Below are 18,325 nucleotides of genomic sequence, written 5' to 3' on the forward strand. Positions count from 1 at the left end.
CCCGTGTGAGAGATAGTTTAATTTGCGCCGACGATAATCCGCCGACAATAAGAAGCAGTCGCCGGCGAGCGTTATAAATAACTAATGAATGTTTATAGCGACCATAAATGGCTAAAAGCATCACCATTATTGATGACATCACTCGAGCCCCGGCACGAGTGTCTAGATTTAGGCCACCCGGCATCGAGAGGGTGCCTGGCAGTTCAAGGATCTGAATTCGGGTGCGCTGGAGAACCGAGAGGGAGGGAAAAATAGTTGACTGAAATTATAATCGAATTATATCCTTCCACCGGCACGCGATGCAATGTACCGTTAAGCGGCGCGGGCGCACATTACAAGCAAAAACACATAATAAGATAATTTAATTTAGTGGCACGCAAACATTTTAATCTTCCCCGTCAGAGGCCACCGGCACACGGCGTGGTTGCACCGGCGCTGGAAGAAAAATCTGTGAAAATTCTCCCCCATGCGAGACGTGCCGAAGGATCCTTGCGCGGGAGCTCGTGAATGTGACGAAGAAGAAGCGAAAAAGGCGATGCGAAAAAGAAGCTGGCTATAAACGAGAATTAACTATAAAGACAAGAGGATTCAAGCAGTGACCCCCGAAGCGGTCGTCGTTGCTGTTGCGCTCGCGTCAGACCAAGATTAGGAAGAGAGTGTGGAATTCAATAAGCTACAAATTCCTGTCATGATTACGCATAAATTATGCGCGCACCACTCGTGATGGCAGCAGTGTCTAGCGTCGCCTGCAACATGAAACCAGCTCGTCCACCCTTTTTCGAGTGGAAACTGGGTGACAGTCTGGGATGGTTCGGCCAAAAGGGACACGATAGTTAATAAAGAGTCGTAAATAAAGCCGAACGTCACAATGCTTTGGGAAGTTTATTAGAATTGGCAATTAATTTGGTTGCATTGCGATGTGCTGCTGGAAGAAGACGTGGTGGAATGGGAGAGTCAAAAATGCTCCAATAATGGGGATTAAAATGCGACTCTGAAATTGGCCGTATTTTATTTAGTAGCCTCTTCATTCAATGAAGGGTAATAGTTGTATTATCCTTATTTTTCCAATGTCGTGAATTAAGGGATATAATTTTTCATTAGGTATGTTTGAGTTTTAAGCACAGAGTTTGAGTTTTGAGCATTATTGATGGCTTGTATTCTGTAATTGAATTTTGTGGTTAAAATCCACTGCTTTGGTTCGTTTTATATTTTTATACCAAACTATGGACTACCTGGAACTGTAAATGGATGCAGAACTATGCGAGCATGATTCATATTTGCAAGGGAAAAAATGCTAAGGCGGCCATGAAATGTGCATATCGCGAGCCTAATCGCGCCTACTCATCACCAGCGGTTCCATTTTGTCTTAGCGACCAGACAGCCGCATTACGCATGCAAAACAGTTTCCCACTGCATTGTGTGTTTCGCACCTTGCAATCAACAATGTTCCAACCGTGCGTCTGTTTTTCCATCCGAAGCCGCCCCTCACCGGCTAAGAATGGCAGGCTCAACAGACCGTCGAGAGAGTGAAAAAAAAACATGGAAAAAAGAAACAGCTCAATCATTGTACGCTGCACCAACTCCACCGTACGCCGTTGCGTCCAGCGAGGCGTGGAAAATGAAAGTCAGACAATTAGTCAACTCGGCAGACGAGCCTCTATCCAGCCCATAATTAAGCACCTTATGTGAGGGAGGTTTGCCCATTCCGTTGGCCGTGTGACGATCGACCCCAAAACCGATCCACTGTAGGGGCTGTAAGCCAAAAAAGGGGCGTACGTTTTTTCCCCCACGTGCCAGACCATGGATCGTGTTCCTTTCCACCGATTCAGGCGCAAAAGTTATTATTATCCACTTATTGATCCGTCCGGTGGCCACATTCACCCACACGTCGGGATCCCATTCTGTGCGTTAATTTAAATCCACCCGCACACGCACGCGAAATCCCATTGTGCTGGTGCTCGTTCTCTCACCCATCCCGAGCCCGTGCGCCGGATTATTGTGGCTCATAATCTGCCCAACCTGCGTGACCGTAATCGGAGTAACAAATTAAATTTATAACAGATTATTTTTTCATTAGCACCGTGCGTGGCGGGGGGAAATGAGCGCATCCTCGTGCGTGGGGAAAGGATGCTGCTGCTCTCGGATGTCAACGGTCCTGGCCGACCTCGAGAGCATTGAGGACCAACCGTCCTGGTCACTGTTGTTAGGAAGCTTCAATCTTCCTCCTTTGGCGTTTGTTTCCAATCCGCTTCATACCGAGGGTCGTCCACGTCCTGGATAAACATGCTTAATAACACCACAAAAACCGGGAAATAATTGGCCAACGCTGAAGCACGTGCTGAACTCGAACGGGGGGGAAAAAAAGCCCGGTAGTCTTGTTCCTTGAACACCTGCTGTGAGGTGCCAGCTCTCGTATACCGCACGCACGCCAAAAAAACCCGTGGGAGGCCGTCAGATGCACTTCGCGTGAAATTCGTGCACCCGAACCAGAAAGGACAAACGGGCCCCGGGGATACAACAGGCAAGAAAAAAAAGGAAGTACACCCCGTAAACGAAATAGAAAGACTCTATCGAACTCCAATCATCGGGTGGCTTTGTGTGGCCGGTTTGTGGATGATGGGAAGATTACTGGGTTTGGCTTGAGTTCGTCGCGAAATAAAAGCGCGGAAAAGGAGCGCGCCGGAATCGTTTAACTTGTCAATTTTTCCGCCCGTTGTTCAGTTTTCATTTGCATTTTCACGCGAGGGCGCTAGTGCGTCTGTCCCGTCTACGTAGGCTGTGCGATGGGAAAAAAAACAATATCACTCCCGGGAGTCTCAAGCAGGACGAGCAGGCGTTACCGTGGTAACGCGCCGGCTAGCCTTCCCCGAAAGGAACCGCTTTAATTAATCAACCGTGACATCAGCACATCAACTTCCAAAAGGGGGCCGGCTGGGTGCGTCGAAAAAATGCAACATCTCTCTAGCGAATTTTGTACCGTAGTTAGGTAAACGTTATTTCATTTTAATGAACGCCACAAATGAGAGCGAAAGTATCACGCTGCGCTGCAGTACGCCACCGCTAAGGGTTTTGGCCCTCTGTGTGTGTGTGTGTGTTGTGCGCGCCTGTGTCCTTTTTCTGGCCCTAAGTGGCGTACGTTCGGTTGCGTCGTGGAAAAAAAAATAGGGAGTCCTGGTTTTGGGTGTGACCTTTTCCAACGAACACAGCCGACAGACGCGCGCGCGGTAGCAATTGGTAATCATGAGTGTCCCTTTTTTTTTGCTTTTCGCTGATGGGATATAACCTACGGCGTGTGTGTGTGTTTTTTTTTCTTAGGGAAACGACCGTACACAGCTGTGCGGCCGTGTGCTCGGCACGCTCCCCGGATAGGATTGTGGGTTACGGAATGTTGGCGAAGCGCTAGGAGCGACAACCGCGCCGGATCCGGTTTTAGTAAAAACCGCCAGGCCCGGTACTCGATTGCTAGGTTACCGGAACGGCGTGAAATTACCCAAAAGGATATTCTGCGTGCGAGAAATCACATCGTTAACGAATTCGCTGGTGATTAGGTGTTGGGTTTTAGGGAAATGATGGGTAAATAGGGTAATGTTTATATGTTGCAAATAATTCGAAAAGTAACGAATGTCCTTTTCTTCGACACATCCAGATTTGGATAAACTTCTTTCGGAAACGTATGGTACCGCTTCTGTACTGTTTCCAGATTAAAATTCAGAGTAAAATTCAAACCACGACCATATAAGGCACAATGACAATGAATAAGAGAATCTATTTGAATAATCCAAATGCATCTAGAACACTTTGTAGCTCGGTTTAGAAAAAAAACACAGAACAATAAAGCAAGACTCTACCAATCATTCTGAACCAACAAATGCAATGGCATTGGCATTTTACTAGACGCGAATGAAGCTCCCAAGCTCAAAGTCTCTATAAAACAATAAAAAAAATTAGCATTTTCTTATACCTTCAAGATTGTATCCCGTTTTTGCGATGTTCTACTCAACAAATCCTCGCTGCCGAGGATTGTTTGCGCAAGCTCTTTCGCGCACAAAAAGGCTTCGATCGATTTGGATGCATTTCATTGGCACGAAATTACCCGCAAATCAATCACGCTCCGGAACAGAACGTAAATGGCACAAATAGCGGCAAGAATAAGGCGCCAAACAAACCACAAACAAAAAATGGCGAACAGCAAGGCAAATTTTCGCAAACGGCAACCATTGTGCGCCCGCTTTTAGTGGCGATGATTGAAAACCAATTTATGCGTTGCTCCCCAATTGTCGTCCATTCGCGCGCGGCATTTGGTGAGAACCATTTTTCGTCAGGTGCAGCTCGTCACGGTCGTGTCGTAAGGGTTTTGGGTTGAAAGGGAAATTACAAAATAAAAAAAGAAAATCGCCGTACTTTAAGCACGAGCACCGCTTTTTACACCGAACGCAAATGTTTCCGTTCCATTTGTGACGTGTTTTCTTGAGCAGGGTCTCGAATTTCCTTCACTGCAACCAGCCAGTCAGTCGACGGGCACAGCGGTGAAGTAAATTCTAACCAAGCGACCTACAGTTTTGCTCTTCCTTTGGCTCGAGGAATTCGTCTGTAACGCTTCGAAAAACCGGTGGTGAAATCGACGTTCAAAGGAAAACCAGCTCTATTAGATGCTGATTGCTACCGAACACCATTGAACCCAACCCCGGCATCGGCAACTATTGAAAATGGCACCCTCATTCTCTCTCTCTCGCTCGTGTTGGAATTCACCCCTCCAAAAAACCACGCGATCACACGATCACGGTGATTATAAAGCGCACGATCGCACCCAATGAGGCTTCTGCCATCCCGTGCGTGTTTGTCTATTTATTGCCCAATCTACGCGCGTGGGACAGTAGGGGTTAATTACGAAACTATTTTATCCGCCCCAAAATCTACCCCTCAAAAAAAAAAGGGGGGATAAAAAAACCCTCCGACGGCTCGAGATTACCGGCGGCGTGATGAGGTTTGATTATTTTATCCGACTCACTTTGCGGCCGCATCTTCACCGCCACGTTCAGGCAGTTCAATATCACCAATTTGGGAACTGGCAATTGATTATTGTATCAACGCCTTGCCCATCACCTGCCCCACGGCCCAAACGTCCCGGTTCCCTTTCGAGGGTCCGCACGGGGCACGAGCATTCGAAGCCCAGAGCCGCTTGTTTCTTGTTTCTCAGCATCTCAGCTACCCTCCTAAGGATGCTGTTGAGTTGTCTGTTTATTTAACTTGAGTAGACCGTTTTCTTTTTTGCGCTCCCACCTCCCTCACAGGGAGGAGGTAAAAATATAACGAAACAGATACGGGGCCAGCACCAACACCAACCCGCCCTTTCTGCCCTTCAGGGCGGGGTCTTAAACGTAACCTCACAATCACCGGCCATTCGCCGGCGGTCTTTGCCGTAAATCCCTTGATCGGGGCTGCTCGAAAGCTCACACGGTACTCAAGGGGTTGTGCAACAATGAAACGGTCTAACAGGGGGAGAGCTGAAGTGAATACCTGAAGTGGCCACGGCACCGACAATGGGGGGAAGGAGGGTTGCTCCCTCCACCCCCAATTCCTCCCGTTCGCGTTTGGGTGCCCCAGCAGTCAGCTCAAAATGTGCGGCACCAAAGTCGCGCTAAAGAGCGCCTCATTGTTATTGTAATAAATTGAAAAATAGAATTAAACCTCCTCTCCCTCGCCCCAACACCCAACTCGACAACGGAGGGGTGGGGGCGCAAAAAAGCGTGATGAAGCAGATGCCGCGGGCCAGGGGCAACTTGTGGATTAAAAATAATAATAACAAAAATGTGTAGCGGCAAACAAGAGGCAAACAAGCGCGCAAGAGAGAGAGAGAGAAAAACGCCAACCTCAACATGATCATCACGATCATCAGCAGTAATAACAAGAAGCACTTGTGATCCGTCCCAGGACCGCGTCCCCTCGCGTCCTTCGGGCCCGGTTTGGGAAAAGAAAAACAAGCGTGAAAATGTGTCTGAATCCACCCCCGAGGGCAGGCGAAGAAACGAACCCGCGCAGGGCAAAACGTGGACCCCGTGGAAGCTGCCCTGGCTGACAGGCGGAAGGCTTCGTCATCCTAAAGGACGCGCGTCGCAATTGGCCGCAGCTCCGGAGCCCTCCGCAAAAGGCACCGGGAAAAAGAAGGTCGATGAGCCGCGAGGGCACGGTTGAAGTGGTCAAGAGCTGGAAAGCTCACGGGCTGTAGGGCTTTTAGGGTCGGTCAAGGAGTGTGTGAGAGAGAGAGAGGGGATGAAAAAACGCGGCAGAGACACGTCATAATAATAACACGTAGCTGCTTACCGGCGTGGGCCGCGTAAACATGTGTTAACTAACTTGTTTGCATTCTAACATTTCCATTATCATTATTATTCATTGTAATGAAATAACGCGCGCGTCCCGTTCATCGCCGCGGTGGCTCTCATCCTCTTCATTAGCAAAGCTCACTCGTGAGAAGTAGCATGAGCAAGAGAGAGAGAGAGACAGCGAACGAGCGATGGGGCGCATCATCTAATTGCACACGGCTCACTATCGAATGATTAGGCGAAATGATTCCCCGATCTCGATCGAGCCGCAGTCTTGGTAGGCCATTTATTGGGACGATGACGTAGGGAAGCTAGGAAAACAACCCCCGTGTGTGTGAGAGAGAGAGGGATAGAGAGATAAAGAAACATCGAAGTAGGCGGTTAGTACGTTCACCGCTCGTTACGGTTGCTTAGTAGCGCCTGTTTGCACCACACGTTCGCGTTCGTCAGGCTGAGGCTGAGTTGAAGTTATGGATCGGTGCTTTTCGCGAACAAATCTGGCCGGAATCATTATCACGTCCTGCTTTACTTGTCGAGGTCAGTCAGCGAATTTGCATGCACACCGGTTATCGTCCTGATCGTTCGCAGCTTTTGACTGACGGCTGACGGCGTGTTAATCATAACCCTGTTTTTTTTTTCTCCCACAAACCAAGTACTGCATCAGCAAACCCCCGTATGCAACCATTGTCTTTGTGAATTACATCCCCCCGTCATGATGACAGGGTTTCGTGTGGGCTTGCGTTTGCAGTAAAGATCTGCATTTCACGCAGGTTTGAAAGAGCACCGTCTTTCCATTGACTGACTTTAATGCGCACCAAATTGAGACAGTTTTAGCGGGGCTTTAGTGGCAAAATGGACAACTTGCTTTCCCGAGTGAAACGAGCGTACTTCCTCTCGTGTGCGTTGAGTAAAGACACGCACACACAAAAAGAGAAACATCCCCGAACCGGCGCAAGCTAGCGAGATAAATTCAATTTAAATACTCCACGTCAGCTTTAATTTTGGCCGGCATCGGGTGCTGCCGCGGGAGCAGCTGGCTCAATGCCGGATAAATAGGTTGCCAAAACGGCTACGAGCTACTTTGCCTTATTCCGTTATCCCAATTCCATCCGCTCGGTTGTTTGCGTCGTCCTCGTGAGTTCCGGTTGTGGTGCTTGTAAAATGGACCCCAACCCAACACTCTCCCGTTTTGTCCTTGCGCATCCTAAATTTCATCTACGCCATTAACCAATAAGCTATCCGTAAACAATTCCGGAGAGCTTGTCTTCGTTTCGCCCCGTGCGTGGTTGTCCGTGTGCGGCGATGATAGATTTTCGTCCTGTGCTATTTTATCGGATCATATTTTACGGCTCATCTCGATGCTGGCGCAGACAGGGGACGACCGCTCGCAATAATAATACTGCGCAAGACGGCAAATAATAATGGTCGTTTAATTCAATTTTTGCGCCACTTTTCGGGCACCATTGTGTAGATAGAAAAAGGGACCCGAAGGAGGGACGCTATTTACGGTGGGGTTTTGACGAATGAACGAACGAATGGTCTCCTTCCGACGTTTGAGAGCCATTTAAGTTTTGCTGATAAGACGTTTTAATTTGGTGTGAAAACGCTCTCTAAAATCGCTTTTCGCGTGCTGCTGTTTAGGTATTAGTAGGCTCCTTTACGGCACGCCAAAGGTAACCGATCATAGTATGCGTGGCGCAAAAGTCTCGACACACACTGTGTATCCATTTTGCACGCTAACCGTCGGCAAAATTCGCATCCTTGTTCATGCCACATCGCCGAACGCCATCACGCACTTGTTTTCAACACTCAAACCCTCCGGGATTAGCCACCAACCGTGTTGGCGAGTGTTCACCATCCCGGTTCACGCCGGTAGGTTGTGCGTTATCCTTCGACAATCCCGTTGGCGTGTGGCGTTGGCGTTTGTCGGTCGCGTGTCCTTCTCGCGTTGGTCGCACGGGAACCGAAACCGTCACCGACCGACCGACCGACTCCCGCGGTTGTCAATTTTGTGAGGTTCATAATTTGATAACGTTTATAATAGAATAATTTATACATTGTTTGCAGACTGTCACCGCGCCAAACGAGTGGATGAACGCGGTTCCCCCCGAGGGGCCACCACCACGAAGCATGACGTTACGCCATTTTCGCTCGGGCCCTTCCACAGCAAACCGGGGACCACAGAGACGGGGCCCTTAAATCTGCTGCTAAATGAATTATAAAATGTTTCACCGTGATTTAGTGATACGAGCTTTTTTCGTCTCTCTGTGTTTGTATGTGTGCTCTGTTCACTTCATCTCTCTCTCTCTCTTTCTCTCCCAGTGAAATTGGTGACTTTTGTGCTAGGGGTTCGGCGCTGGTGCATTCGTTGCGTGCCAGGCCTTTTTTGTTCCTCCTTGGCGAATGGCGCGTTTTTATTCGCTTCCCCCTTTCTTTTTCTCTCATCCCCACGGCGGACACACTTTTGCGTGGGCAAATTTAATTATCGTTCGTTATGAACTGTAAACTGAAGTGATTTAGAACGAGCGATTTGTAGACATTATACGCCATTATTTTCGATTTACGTCGTTTTGCGCAAAACCCCGAGATGGGGGTGGGAACGGGAGACCGGTCCCGTGGACTGGGGGAGAGTCCTGAAAAAAAGGCGAGCGCAGAATTGCTTCTTTTGCTCTTTCACCAACCGAGCTACTTAAAAGCGATCGTGCAGTTCTGGGGCAACGTGCGTTGTCGGGAAACGATACTTACTTGTATCCTGTCCTCGGGGAGATCCGTTTTTAGCGAAAGCATTTCACGAGCGTACACATCCGGATAGTGTGCTTCCTTGAAGGCCTTCTCGAGCTCGTCCAGTTGATAGCTGGTGAAAATTGTTCGACTGCAACGGGACATAGAGAGCCATTTTGAGTCAACATCCCCATTGTGTGCTAAATAAATCGACGTGGTTAATCGGGAGTTTTTGTCACACAACTTACCTGTGCCTTCGTTTCTTCTTTTTCTTCTTTCCGTAACTATTTAGACCGTCGATGGTAAAATCTTTGCTGGAATCGATGCCGCCTCCTGAAACGGAAACAAACCAAAACAGCTCGATTTGAGTACACAAGGCGGATGGTTGGGACTGTTGTGCGCTGTAATTAAAGTTCGATCGTTCGACCGCGCACTTATCCTGGCGGGATTTTTTTTTCTCCCCGACGCCCCCCGTGTGGCTTCTCGTTACCCATCCCAATCAGCGAGTAGCAAATATTTTTACTCACGCCCTCAAATCCCACCGCTTTCACCCGGTTCGGAATTGTGTTTTGTCAGACCGGTTTCCTAGCGCCCGGTGCCGACAAAGTTGCGGCACTCCTTAATTCACGCTTTTATATCAATCACTTACCGGGGCGCGGGTTAGCGTGAGATAAATCGCCACGAGGCCGCACACTCTAATTACGCCGGGGCAGCAATCCGTAAGCCTCCCGATCCAACGGGCAAAAGGGACAAGAGGGCTCGCGAACCCCTCCCGGGGCCGTCTCGAGCAGCTAATTTTGGGCACCGAAAGCCGTTTGTTTTGGGGCGGCCGTGTGTGTGCCTGATAGATACCGATCATAGGGCATGACGGCACGGATTTTTCCTTTAGCGCTCTCCCTCCCTCCATTAACTCGAGAAGCTGGCCACTCGACGAGGCGGGCCTCAAAGCAAAACACGTGGTCGAATTCGCTCTCTCGCGCGAGCTTTGAGCTGACGCCGAAAGTGGCGGCCGATTGTCGAGTGCATCCTCTTGAGTGCGCCACTACTGGACGCCGTCCAAGGAAAATTCCGCCGCCTCTATGGCGGGTTTTACGCCTAATTGGAGGGAGCTCCCCCCCTAGCTGGAAAGGTGGCGTGGTTTGGGTGGGCTTTGAGTGGGGGCTGGAGGCTTAATAAAAATTTAAATACAAGGTAAAGGTACAAGGGATGGTGAAAGATGGAGTGCAAGAAACGCGACCAACCGGGAAACTTCCAAACAAAGTTGTCCATCGTGGCAAAGGGTAACTGGACTGGTTGAGTTGGTTGAGATTTAAAAAAAAACGGGAATGAAATAAAATCAGCATCCCTCGGAATCAGAATCCAGCCACGGTCGTCGTTTATGAAAATGTTTATTTCCTTCGGTAAATCATGGTTAATATTGGATGAAGGATTGAATTTGTTTCAATCACACACGCGTACGCACACCCACGTACATGCCAACACAAGCGAGAATGAGAATACTTTTTTCTGCGCCTACTTTTCCACCCGTCGGTGAACTTTTTGGCTCCCTTTCGTCCCGGAGGTGGGTTTTTCATTAATTTTTCAAACGAGAACGCCACCGAGTTGACATGCCACCGAGGGACAGCCTTCCGTTTAAACGTTCCCAAACTGAAACATCCACAAGGGGTTTTGTCAAAGCCTGGTTCTGTCGCTGTCTCTGTGTTTACACATCACTCACTACCGCGTGTCACATTCGCACCCTCTCGCGCGTACCACCCCTGTGCCGTGTTGACGGCCTCTCGAGGGTGCTATAATTGCTCCCTAATTGATTATTTTGCTCTTCATCATATTGTAACAAAATAAAATATCATGTTACAACGGCCCGTGGGGTCCCGTGGGTGTCACGCCACCGGTTTCCCATTTCGGCGTTAAACGGTGTGCCGGGAAATTCGGTGCTGCATTCTGTGCGGCCACGCTGTCGGCGCTTGACGCGCCGCTAGTGTGTTGGTGTGATTATTTTTATTGTTGTTTTAATCAATCCGGTAAATGATTTACCTCCGCCGGTACGCGATGTCACACGGGCCGTGCCTTGTCGGGATGCTGTTTTTACAACCACCACGGTGCGTTGAACATGCTGCTTGGAAACAGCTTAATGGATTAGCTGTATGTGTAAATACAGTTGGCGTGGCACTTGAGGAAAATTACCAGCCCCCGAATTGATTAATCAACCGGCCATCGAGAGCGCGCCACCATTGCTGGCAGCGGGCACACAATGTGGTGATGGTTGTTTGATTCGATTTAATTATATTCTCGCACAATGTTTCATTGGCAATCGTGTGTTTCATTCGTGTGCCATTCTCCAATGGCTGCTGTGCGGAATTCGTTGGAAGCTGTCATATGAAATTGACAGTTACGAAACGATTCCATGGCTTACTACGATTACGAGCGTTTGAAATCTTTTTAAGGTGTTTCTAAATAAGTGTGTTACGATACAACATTAAGAGCAAACTTTTAAAATTTTCCCGCTTCAAAAAGGGACAGTCCACAGAATCGTATGAGTGCAAGTCCCTCCACGAGTCCTTCTACGTTTTAATTCGCTATTTCGTTCCATGATTTCACCGAATCCCCTACGCTAACTCGGTGCGCGAGCAGAAAGTCACCTAATTCGCATACCACGTACCTCGCGACCGGTTCGAAATTCCCCTTTTCGGAAAGGGTTCACCATCGCCCAAAGCCGGTGGCACCGAAATTGACTATTTTCCGCATTATCACATTAGGTGCAAAGGCCATCCTCGAAAGAGGGAAAACGCATGTACGGTGTGTGAATCCTTGCGGTATGCTGCAGCCAAGCGAGAAATGGGGGAAAATGCGAATGATATTTCACTATTTAGACACACGTATGCGTTCCGGGGGCGCATTCCAAAGCGCGCTCACGCAGCCTCAGCAACATTCGAACATTGGATCCCTTTACGGTGCGTGTCTCGAAGCGGGGAATGTGAATCTTCCGAATGGAAGATCGCTTCCGGAGTGGGACAGGAAATTTATTTAATTTGCCCTCGAGCCCCACCCGCTCGCATGAAGCAATGTAAAATGGCTAAGAATTTTACCAATTTCGTTTTATTAGTTCGTTTTAAGGTAAATTAATTAATTTTCCTGCCAGCCTCACACGTCACTAACGCGCGCGCGCCCGCTCGGTATGTGAGCCATCGGTACGGACATAAATTTGTACGATTGTTTCGCTACGCAACCAACTTGCCGAGTTTCCGAGAGTCTGCATGCCTTCCTGGCGGACAAATGAGCATGTGTGAAGCGGTATTTGTGCTTCGATTAGTTACGGGCCCTAATAACTGTGACCGGTGTGTGTGCGTGTTTGTCTGTGTGGCTGTGTAAGCCAGTCTCGTCTGGCGGAGGGAAGAAAATTTGCTACCAGTGTAAGGATGCGGGAAAATTCACATTTTTACGCATGCAATTTCCCAGTCCTGAATGAGCAGGAATGTCAAGGATAAGACTTTTCTTGAGAATTCAAAATAATACCCATAAATTTGATGTAAAAATGAGTAAATATATTGATTTATAAAAAATAAAGTCCCTTTCCTTATCGATGCGTTCGTTTGAATAAACATGCAAACACGAAACGAGATGTCGTTCTGGTGTTCTTACCCCATTCAGTTCGCCTTTATCCGGCCATTTACCACACCGATCAAACCGTGTGCTGTATTTATTGCCCGTTCGTCCCTGTTTGCATGGACGAACAATCGTAATCCTTACATATGTTTAGGCAACAGACCCGGGTGTGAGAGATACAACAACAAAAAAAGCCCAACACTCACCACACACATTCCTCACTTAAACATGCCTTCTTGGCCACGTGGGAAGAATGCACAAAAGAAACGAGAAGATTTTCACACACGAGCACCGTGAACGGATAAGGAATGTTGATGGATCCGTTTACCTTTTGCTATGAAGTGCGCTTGACAAGGAGTCTCCAAATAAATGCAAAATATCCCTCCGGGCCCCCACAACGCAAGCCAGTGAACCTCGTGGACGAGAGGTTATTTTCAACCAAACGAAGCGGCCACAGGATTGGGCCCGGATGCACGAAAGCGGAACGAGAAGAATGGCGTCTTTGCCTCCGGTGGATCGGGCTGGACACCGGCGTGAAAAGGTTCCTTGGCTTGCTCAATTTTCCCACTTTTTTCTTGCTCCTTTTTTGCGCTTACGCTTGCATGGTCGACAACAAAAGGGCGGGCCAGGACAATTCCCGGGCATCTTGCTTTCACTCGCACTTTGGACCCGATTGTTGCATGCGTGGAATGCGGGATACTCAAATCGAACAACCTCGAGCGTGAGTGTGTGTGTGTGGGTGTGTGTGACTCGCTTCCCCCACCGGGACATCCTTGCCACAGGACCTGTCGATTCCGAAAGGTCGGTAATCCTGCTTTAGGGAAATCGATCCGAAATTGGGCGTCCTGTTGGTGGGGAGCGCTGGTAACATTGTGACGTAGTAATTTTCGTGCGATTACACTTGTAAGCCCTGCCGGGCGTATCCGATCGGCTGAGGGAAACGCGTGGGCAGAAAACACCCCGTTTGAGTGCGGTTGAAAAGGTAATTCGTCCAGGATAGGGAAAAAAACACGAAGGGGACGCCGGTATTGTGTCCTGCTGAAGAAGGGACAGGTTTGAACAGTAACAACGATAGAGTCACGCTAACCGGCACGCATATAATGGCGATAATATGATAGTACTATTAACGTAATTGTTGCAACCCAATTCGTCAACTGGTCGATAGTGATTTCACTCGTCCTTGGAGAAGTGAGCCGAAATTTATCCGTATTCGATGTATTTGGGAGTGAATTGATACCATCAAGTAGGCCATGATTTATAACTGTCATAGGATTCATAGATGTCATTTTTCAGTGAATGAAAATGCTCCATTTTTAACAGCCATATTCTTCATACCATGTTGCAATTGGTTTTGTTAAAACTTTAGCTTGCTGTTGTATGGAAATACTCAAAAAATGCTCTTTCGTTTTAACAAAAAAAAGGAAAAAATGTGCTTCGTTAACAGCTTCCTGAGAAACGTGTGTCGTCTCAATGCGCTCATTGCGCACATAAAGCCAGACTTTACGAACAAGAACGTTTTTCCGTTCGTTTTTTTCCACCCTTCAGGGGGGAGGATTCCGAGTAAATATTGTACGACCAGCGCTTGAACGCGAACCGGTTGGTGGATAATTTAATTTAGCTGTCACGGCTTTAAACAACGCAAGTCCCTCCGCCACTCGAAATGGGTTTTCTTTTTCCTCTCTCTCTTTTTTCTTTTTGAAAATCAACACCCAACATGAAAACGGCTTCGGATTTACGGCCCGCTGGCGTAAGATCCGCCACCCAAAAGCCATGTTTATTTGGCCCCCACCGCCCCGAGAAGACGGACGGAAGGACACGTAAGCGTGATGTCAACCGGCGGCCATGTTGCTCCGGCGCCTGGGCTACTAAAACTAAGCGGCAGAGCTCCCGTTTTCGTTGGACCATCGCACCATCTCAACGGCGAGGCGGTACCACGCGCAAGGTGTTTTCCATTTTCCATTTGCTGGTCCGGGAAAATTTGCCCTCTTGAAACCGAACCAATTATCGTATTGTGTGAGTCGCAGTGTATGTGTGTGTATGCACACCAAAGCCCTTTCCACACCAAACTGCCTCCTTCCCTACCGATGGTCGTGTGTCTCCCTTTTCTTCCACCCGGCATTGAGCTCTTTGTGCGCGAAATGAGATTAAAATATCAGAATGTACTCGGCGATACTCGCTATGTACCGAGCTGCCTCTTCTGGGCTTCCAGCCTGGTCCAACCAACCCAAAAACGTGAGCTGAATGGAAGCTGACGTCGGTGTACATAGCGTGGAGCGTACTCCAAGCCAAACCGAACACGGAGCAAACGTACACAGCACCAAAAACCCGGCCCCGAAACAGAACCTTCCCTAGCCCAGAACCCAAACGCTTCTGGTTGGGGGTTGGGCTCTAGAACGGAACCTTCTGGTGTGCGACGATGAGGCAACGTTGAGAGAAGGTTTTTGAGAAAGAAAAAAAAAACGAACGACGACGACGAAGCACACCCAACGCCACATAAATGGCTGTTAACGCACACCACCACGAGCGATTCCTTGCGCATGATCACGAGCTCGTCGCAAAGTTGACCCGATCGGTGGTGGTGTATTGAGCGGAGGGCCCGCAGGCGAAATTAGTCAATTTTGGCAACAGATTTTGGAAAGTCACCAGTTTTCCGTTTCCTGAGCGCGCCAACGCCCCCTCCACATGACCGATGAGGCTGATTGTGCGCCAGGACGTGCTTCCTTTCCCTGGTTTCGTTGGTGGCCAGCATTCACTTTCGCTCCGATCGATCGAAGGGCTGAATTTCTGTCTCGTTTTTTTCGGTTGTGTTTGCGTAAATTGAAATCGAACGCGCGGGGGTCTCGTCCTGCCAAGCGTCCTTTTTTTCCACTTACCCGGTAAGCACGCGCCGCCGCCACCACCGAAGGTCGACTTTAGGTGTGTAAAATCTGGAACGGGACGAGCAGAAGGTGAAAGATAAGTAAAACGTAGCGACAGCAACAACAAGCAACGAAAAAAAAAAACAGACAGTCCAAATTCCGGGCGAATCTCATTATTATTGAATTTAGTAATTTGCCATTAGACCGAACGAACGTCAGGTTTTTGGGGGGAAATTCCGTACCGTTCGAGAGTGTGAGAAGAAGAAGCAATTTTCTACGCTGGTTGATAGGCTTCGAAAGGGCACGGGGATTCATTTATTGATTGGATAGGAATGTCTCGATGGAATGCCCGTGGGACGAATGAAAAGGTTATGCTGGAAACCATGGAGATATTTTTAAACCCTCCCGAACGCGGAGTGCTTGGATTGGAAAAACGAACGAATGCAAATGTCAATCGAAAAGCGATTCCATTGATGAGGTTTTACCCAAATGAGCTTTCAGCGATTCGTAGGTTTGATTTTTGAAGCTTAAACAAATAGGTTCCTTTGTAATGTGTGCTTCTCTTGGCGCGTTTCAACAAAGGGAAATGTTTCAATACACAAAGCGAGCACGTTCTAAAACACAATAGACTGGACAGCTTTGTGTTCTTCTCCAGCTCCTAGAATGCCATCGATACTGGCGTCCTTTCGCTTTTGCGGTAGAATATCCTCGCACGTAATTGTGCCTATCCTGTCCGGGGGCCATTGGGCCTCCTGGTGGGACACTTTCTTCCGCTCGTCGAAATCCTCGAGCGTCCATTGTTCCCCGGGAACGGTCCGGGGTAACTAAATACTAATCAATAGCGTGCGGTTGGGGGAAAAATTACGCGCGAAGGTTTGAAAAATTATCTTACAAATGAATGTGACCTGCGCGGAAGCGCTCGCAGAAGCCGGGAATTTGGGAAGAAATGCAACCATCGAGAACCAGAGAGAAAGTGAGAAAGAAAGGTGGATGAATCGTTGCGCCGAAAAGAAAGCACCACCACCGAGACCGCAAATCTGCGGTTGTGATAATTTCTCGTGGAAAAAAAAGGCCAAAGGAAAGCGAATATCGGCTCGAACCAGCCGGGAAAGGTATGCGGCAGTTCGGCATCAAATATCGCGTTTCCTCGTGCGCCTCGGTCCCCGGGAATGTGGTCGGCCCGTGTTGAGGTGGCAAACGACGGAATATCATCTTCCAATCAAGCAATTAGGCAGGACCATTGAAATCGGATCGAATTACGGGCCAAATTTTGTGGCGAAGGGTTGCCGCTTTCGTCGGCTTCGAAAATCGACGTCCTTGTGGCAAAAGGAACCTCACACAGGGAAGCTGTTGTGCTGGGTTCCTTTCTTCAGTACTGCTCCTTGCAAAAAGGATCCGCATGCGGGAAAATGGGGTAGACATTTAACTCTTTTTCCGCATTCGTGGCAAAAGTTGCATCAGGATGCGTTTTGGGTTGCGTTGAAAAGGATGAAAGGTATCAAAATACTGGCTGGCTGTAATGGTACGGGAAGCCTTCATCCTGGGCCGGGCTGGCAGATGTCAAATCAAACACACCCACCGGTAATGCGAGAGAAGCCGGAAATAAGCAATTTGCCTTACGTGGTGAATCCTTTCTTGGCGCTTTTCTCGAGAAAGCGGGTTGTTTTCTTTTGCTTCACACAGACGGATTGTGATCGTAAAGGCGGAAGGAAAACCTCTAGCAGGAGGAACGGAATCTGTGATGCGCCAAATATCATTTAATTATTCGAAAAGTTCAGAAAGCACACAAAATGGTAATCAATTTTGGTTGTAAATGTCTTCCTGTCACTTGAGTGAAAGGGATTGTGCAGAATAATTTACTGCAACTGAACAAAAAGCGTGGTTAAAAAGTTCATCCATCCTTCCCGCAAAACCGGAGCAAAAAGGATCAAACTGTGTCCAACACCCGACATGGAAAGGAAAGGCTCGTTCGGGAGCTTTTCCGTAATTAGTTATGTTAGCCGCTCCTCACCTAGTTCCTAATTGAATTTGATCCAGTCCAATTCGCCCGGACGATTCGTTTCAGTTTACGAGGTCACGTAAATCACTCGCACTGAAGGCAAACCCATCACCTTCACCGTCATCCTCCGGTTTCATCCGCGCGGAAAAGCTGTCCTTATTCCGCTCGAGCGTTTTCCCATTTTCCCGAGGTCCGAGGCAAATTTGTGTCCCGCCAACAAAAACCGCTCGTCGTTCGGCTTGCGTCGCCGGTTCGGGGCCGTTTGTGGGGTTTGATGCGAATAAAACTTGCATCATAATGTATCGTATGATTGCGCAGGTCAACCGGGAGCCAGAAGCTATCCTTTTCAGCCCACCGAAACACCGCCTCTTCGCAGGCACCCGGGAGCAGGATGTAGCGAGCTGGGAAAGCGGGGATGCTGTGTTATTTATCGTGCTCCATTTTCACCGTCACGTTCACGCCTTCTCCGGGACCAGCTGAAACCGTACCCTCCCCGAAACGGTCGCTCCGACTCGGTCCAATTGCTGGAAATCGATTGCAGAACTTTGCCGAAAGAGGCACTGTATAAATTACTTGCCAATTCAATTCCGGAAAACGGAACGGCGGTTATCTTCCTACTTTCCGGCGACGACGGTGGCAAGTTTTGAGCGCTTGTGGAACGCCACGGTTGCGATAGTGGAGCAAAGTTTTGCGCACGAGCCCGGGATGTCTGGGTCCCCCTGGGGGGTGGTGGAGTGCATTAGGGTTGGGACCGGCGAGTTGATGAAGCATAATGGAGTAGATATCCGAACTTGGCGACCGAGATACCCGGTCAAAGGTGT

At 48.7% G+C, this 18,325-nt stretch overlaps 1 protein-coding gene across 1 annotated transcript in view; it reads right to left on the bottom strand.

Moving 5' to 3' along the window:
* The window catches only part of LOC128731449 (paired box protein Pax-6-like), a 43,589-nt gene that overhangs the window by 5,514 nt on the left and 19,750 nt on the right, over positions 1–18,325 (bottom strand). Inside the window, exons 3-5 of the mRNA XM_053824572.1 lie at positions 15,521–15,574; positions 9,293–9,377; positions 9,069–9,195 (exon numbers count right to left, since the gene is read on the bottom strand). Coding sequence (XP_053680547.1) covers positions 9,069–9,195; positions 9,293–9,377; positions 15,521–15,574 — 266 coding nt within the window. The remainder of the gene's footprint in view (positions 1–9,068; positions 9,196–9,292; positions 9,378–15,520; positions 15,575–18,325) is intronic.

The sequence above is a fragment of the Anopheles nili genome, chromosome 2 (genome assembly GCF_943737925.1).
Source record: "Anopheles nili chromosome 2, idAnoNiliSN_F5_01, whole genome shotgun sequence".
Lineage (NCBI taxonomy): Eukaryota > Metazoa > Arthropoda > Insecta > Diptera > Culicidae > Anopheles > Anopheles nili.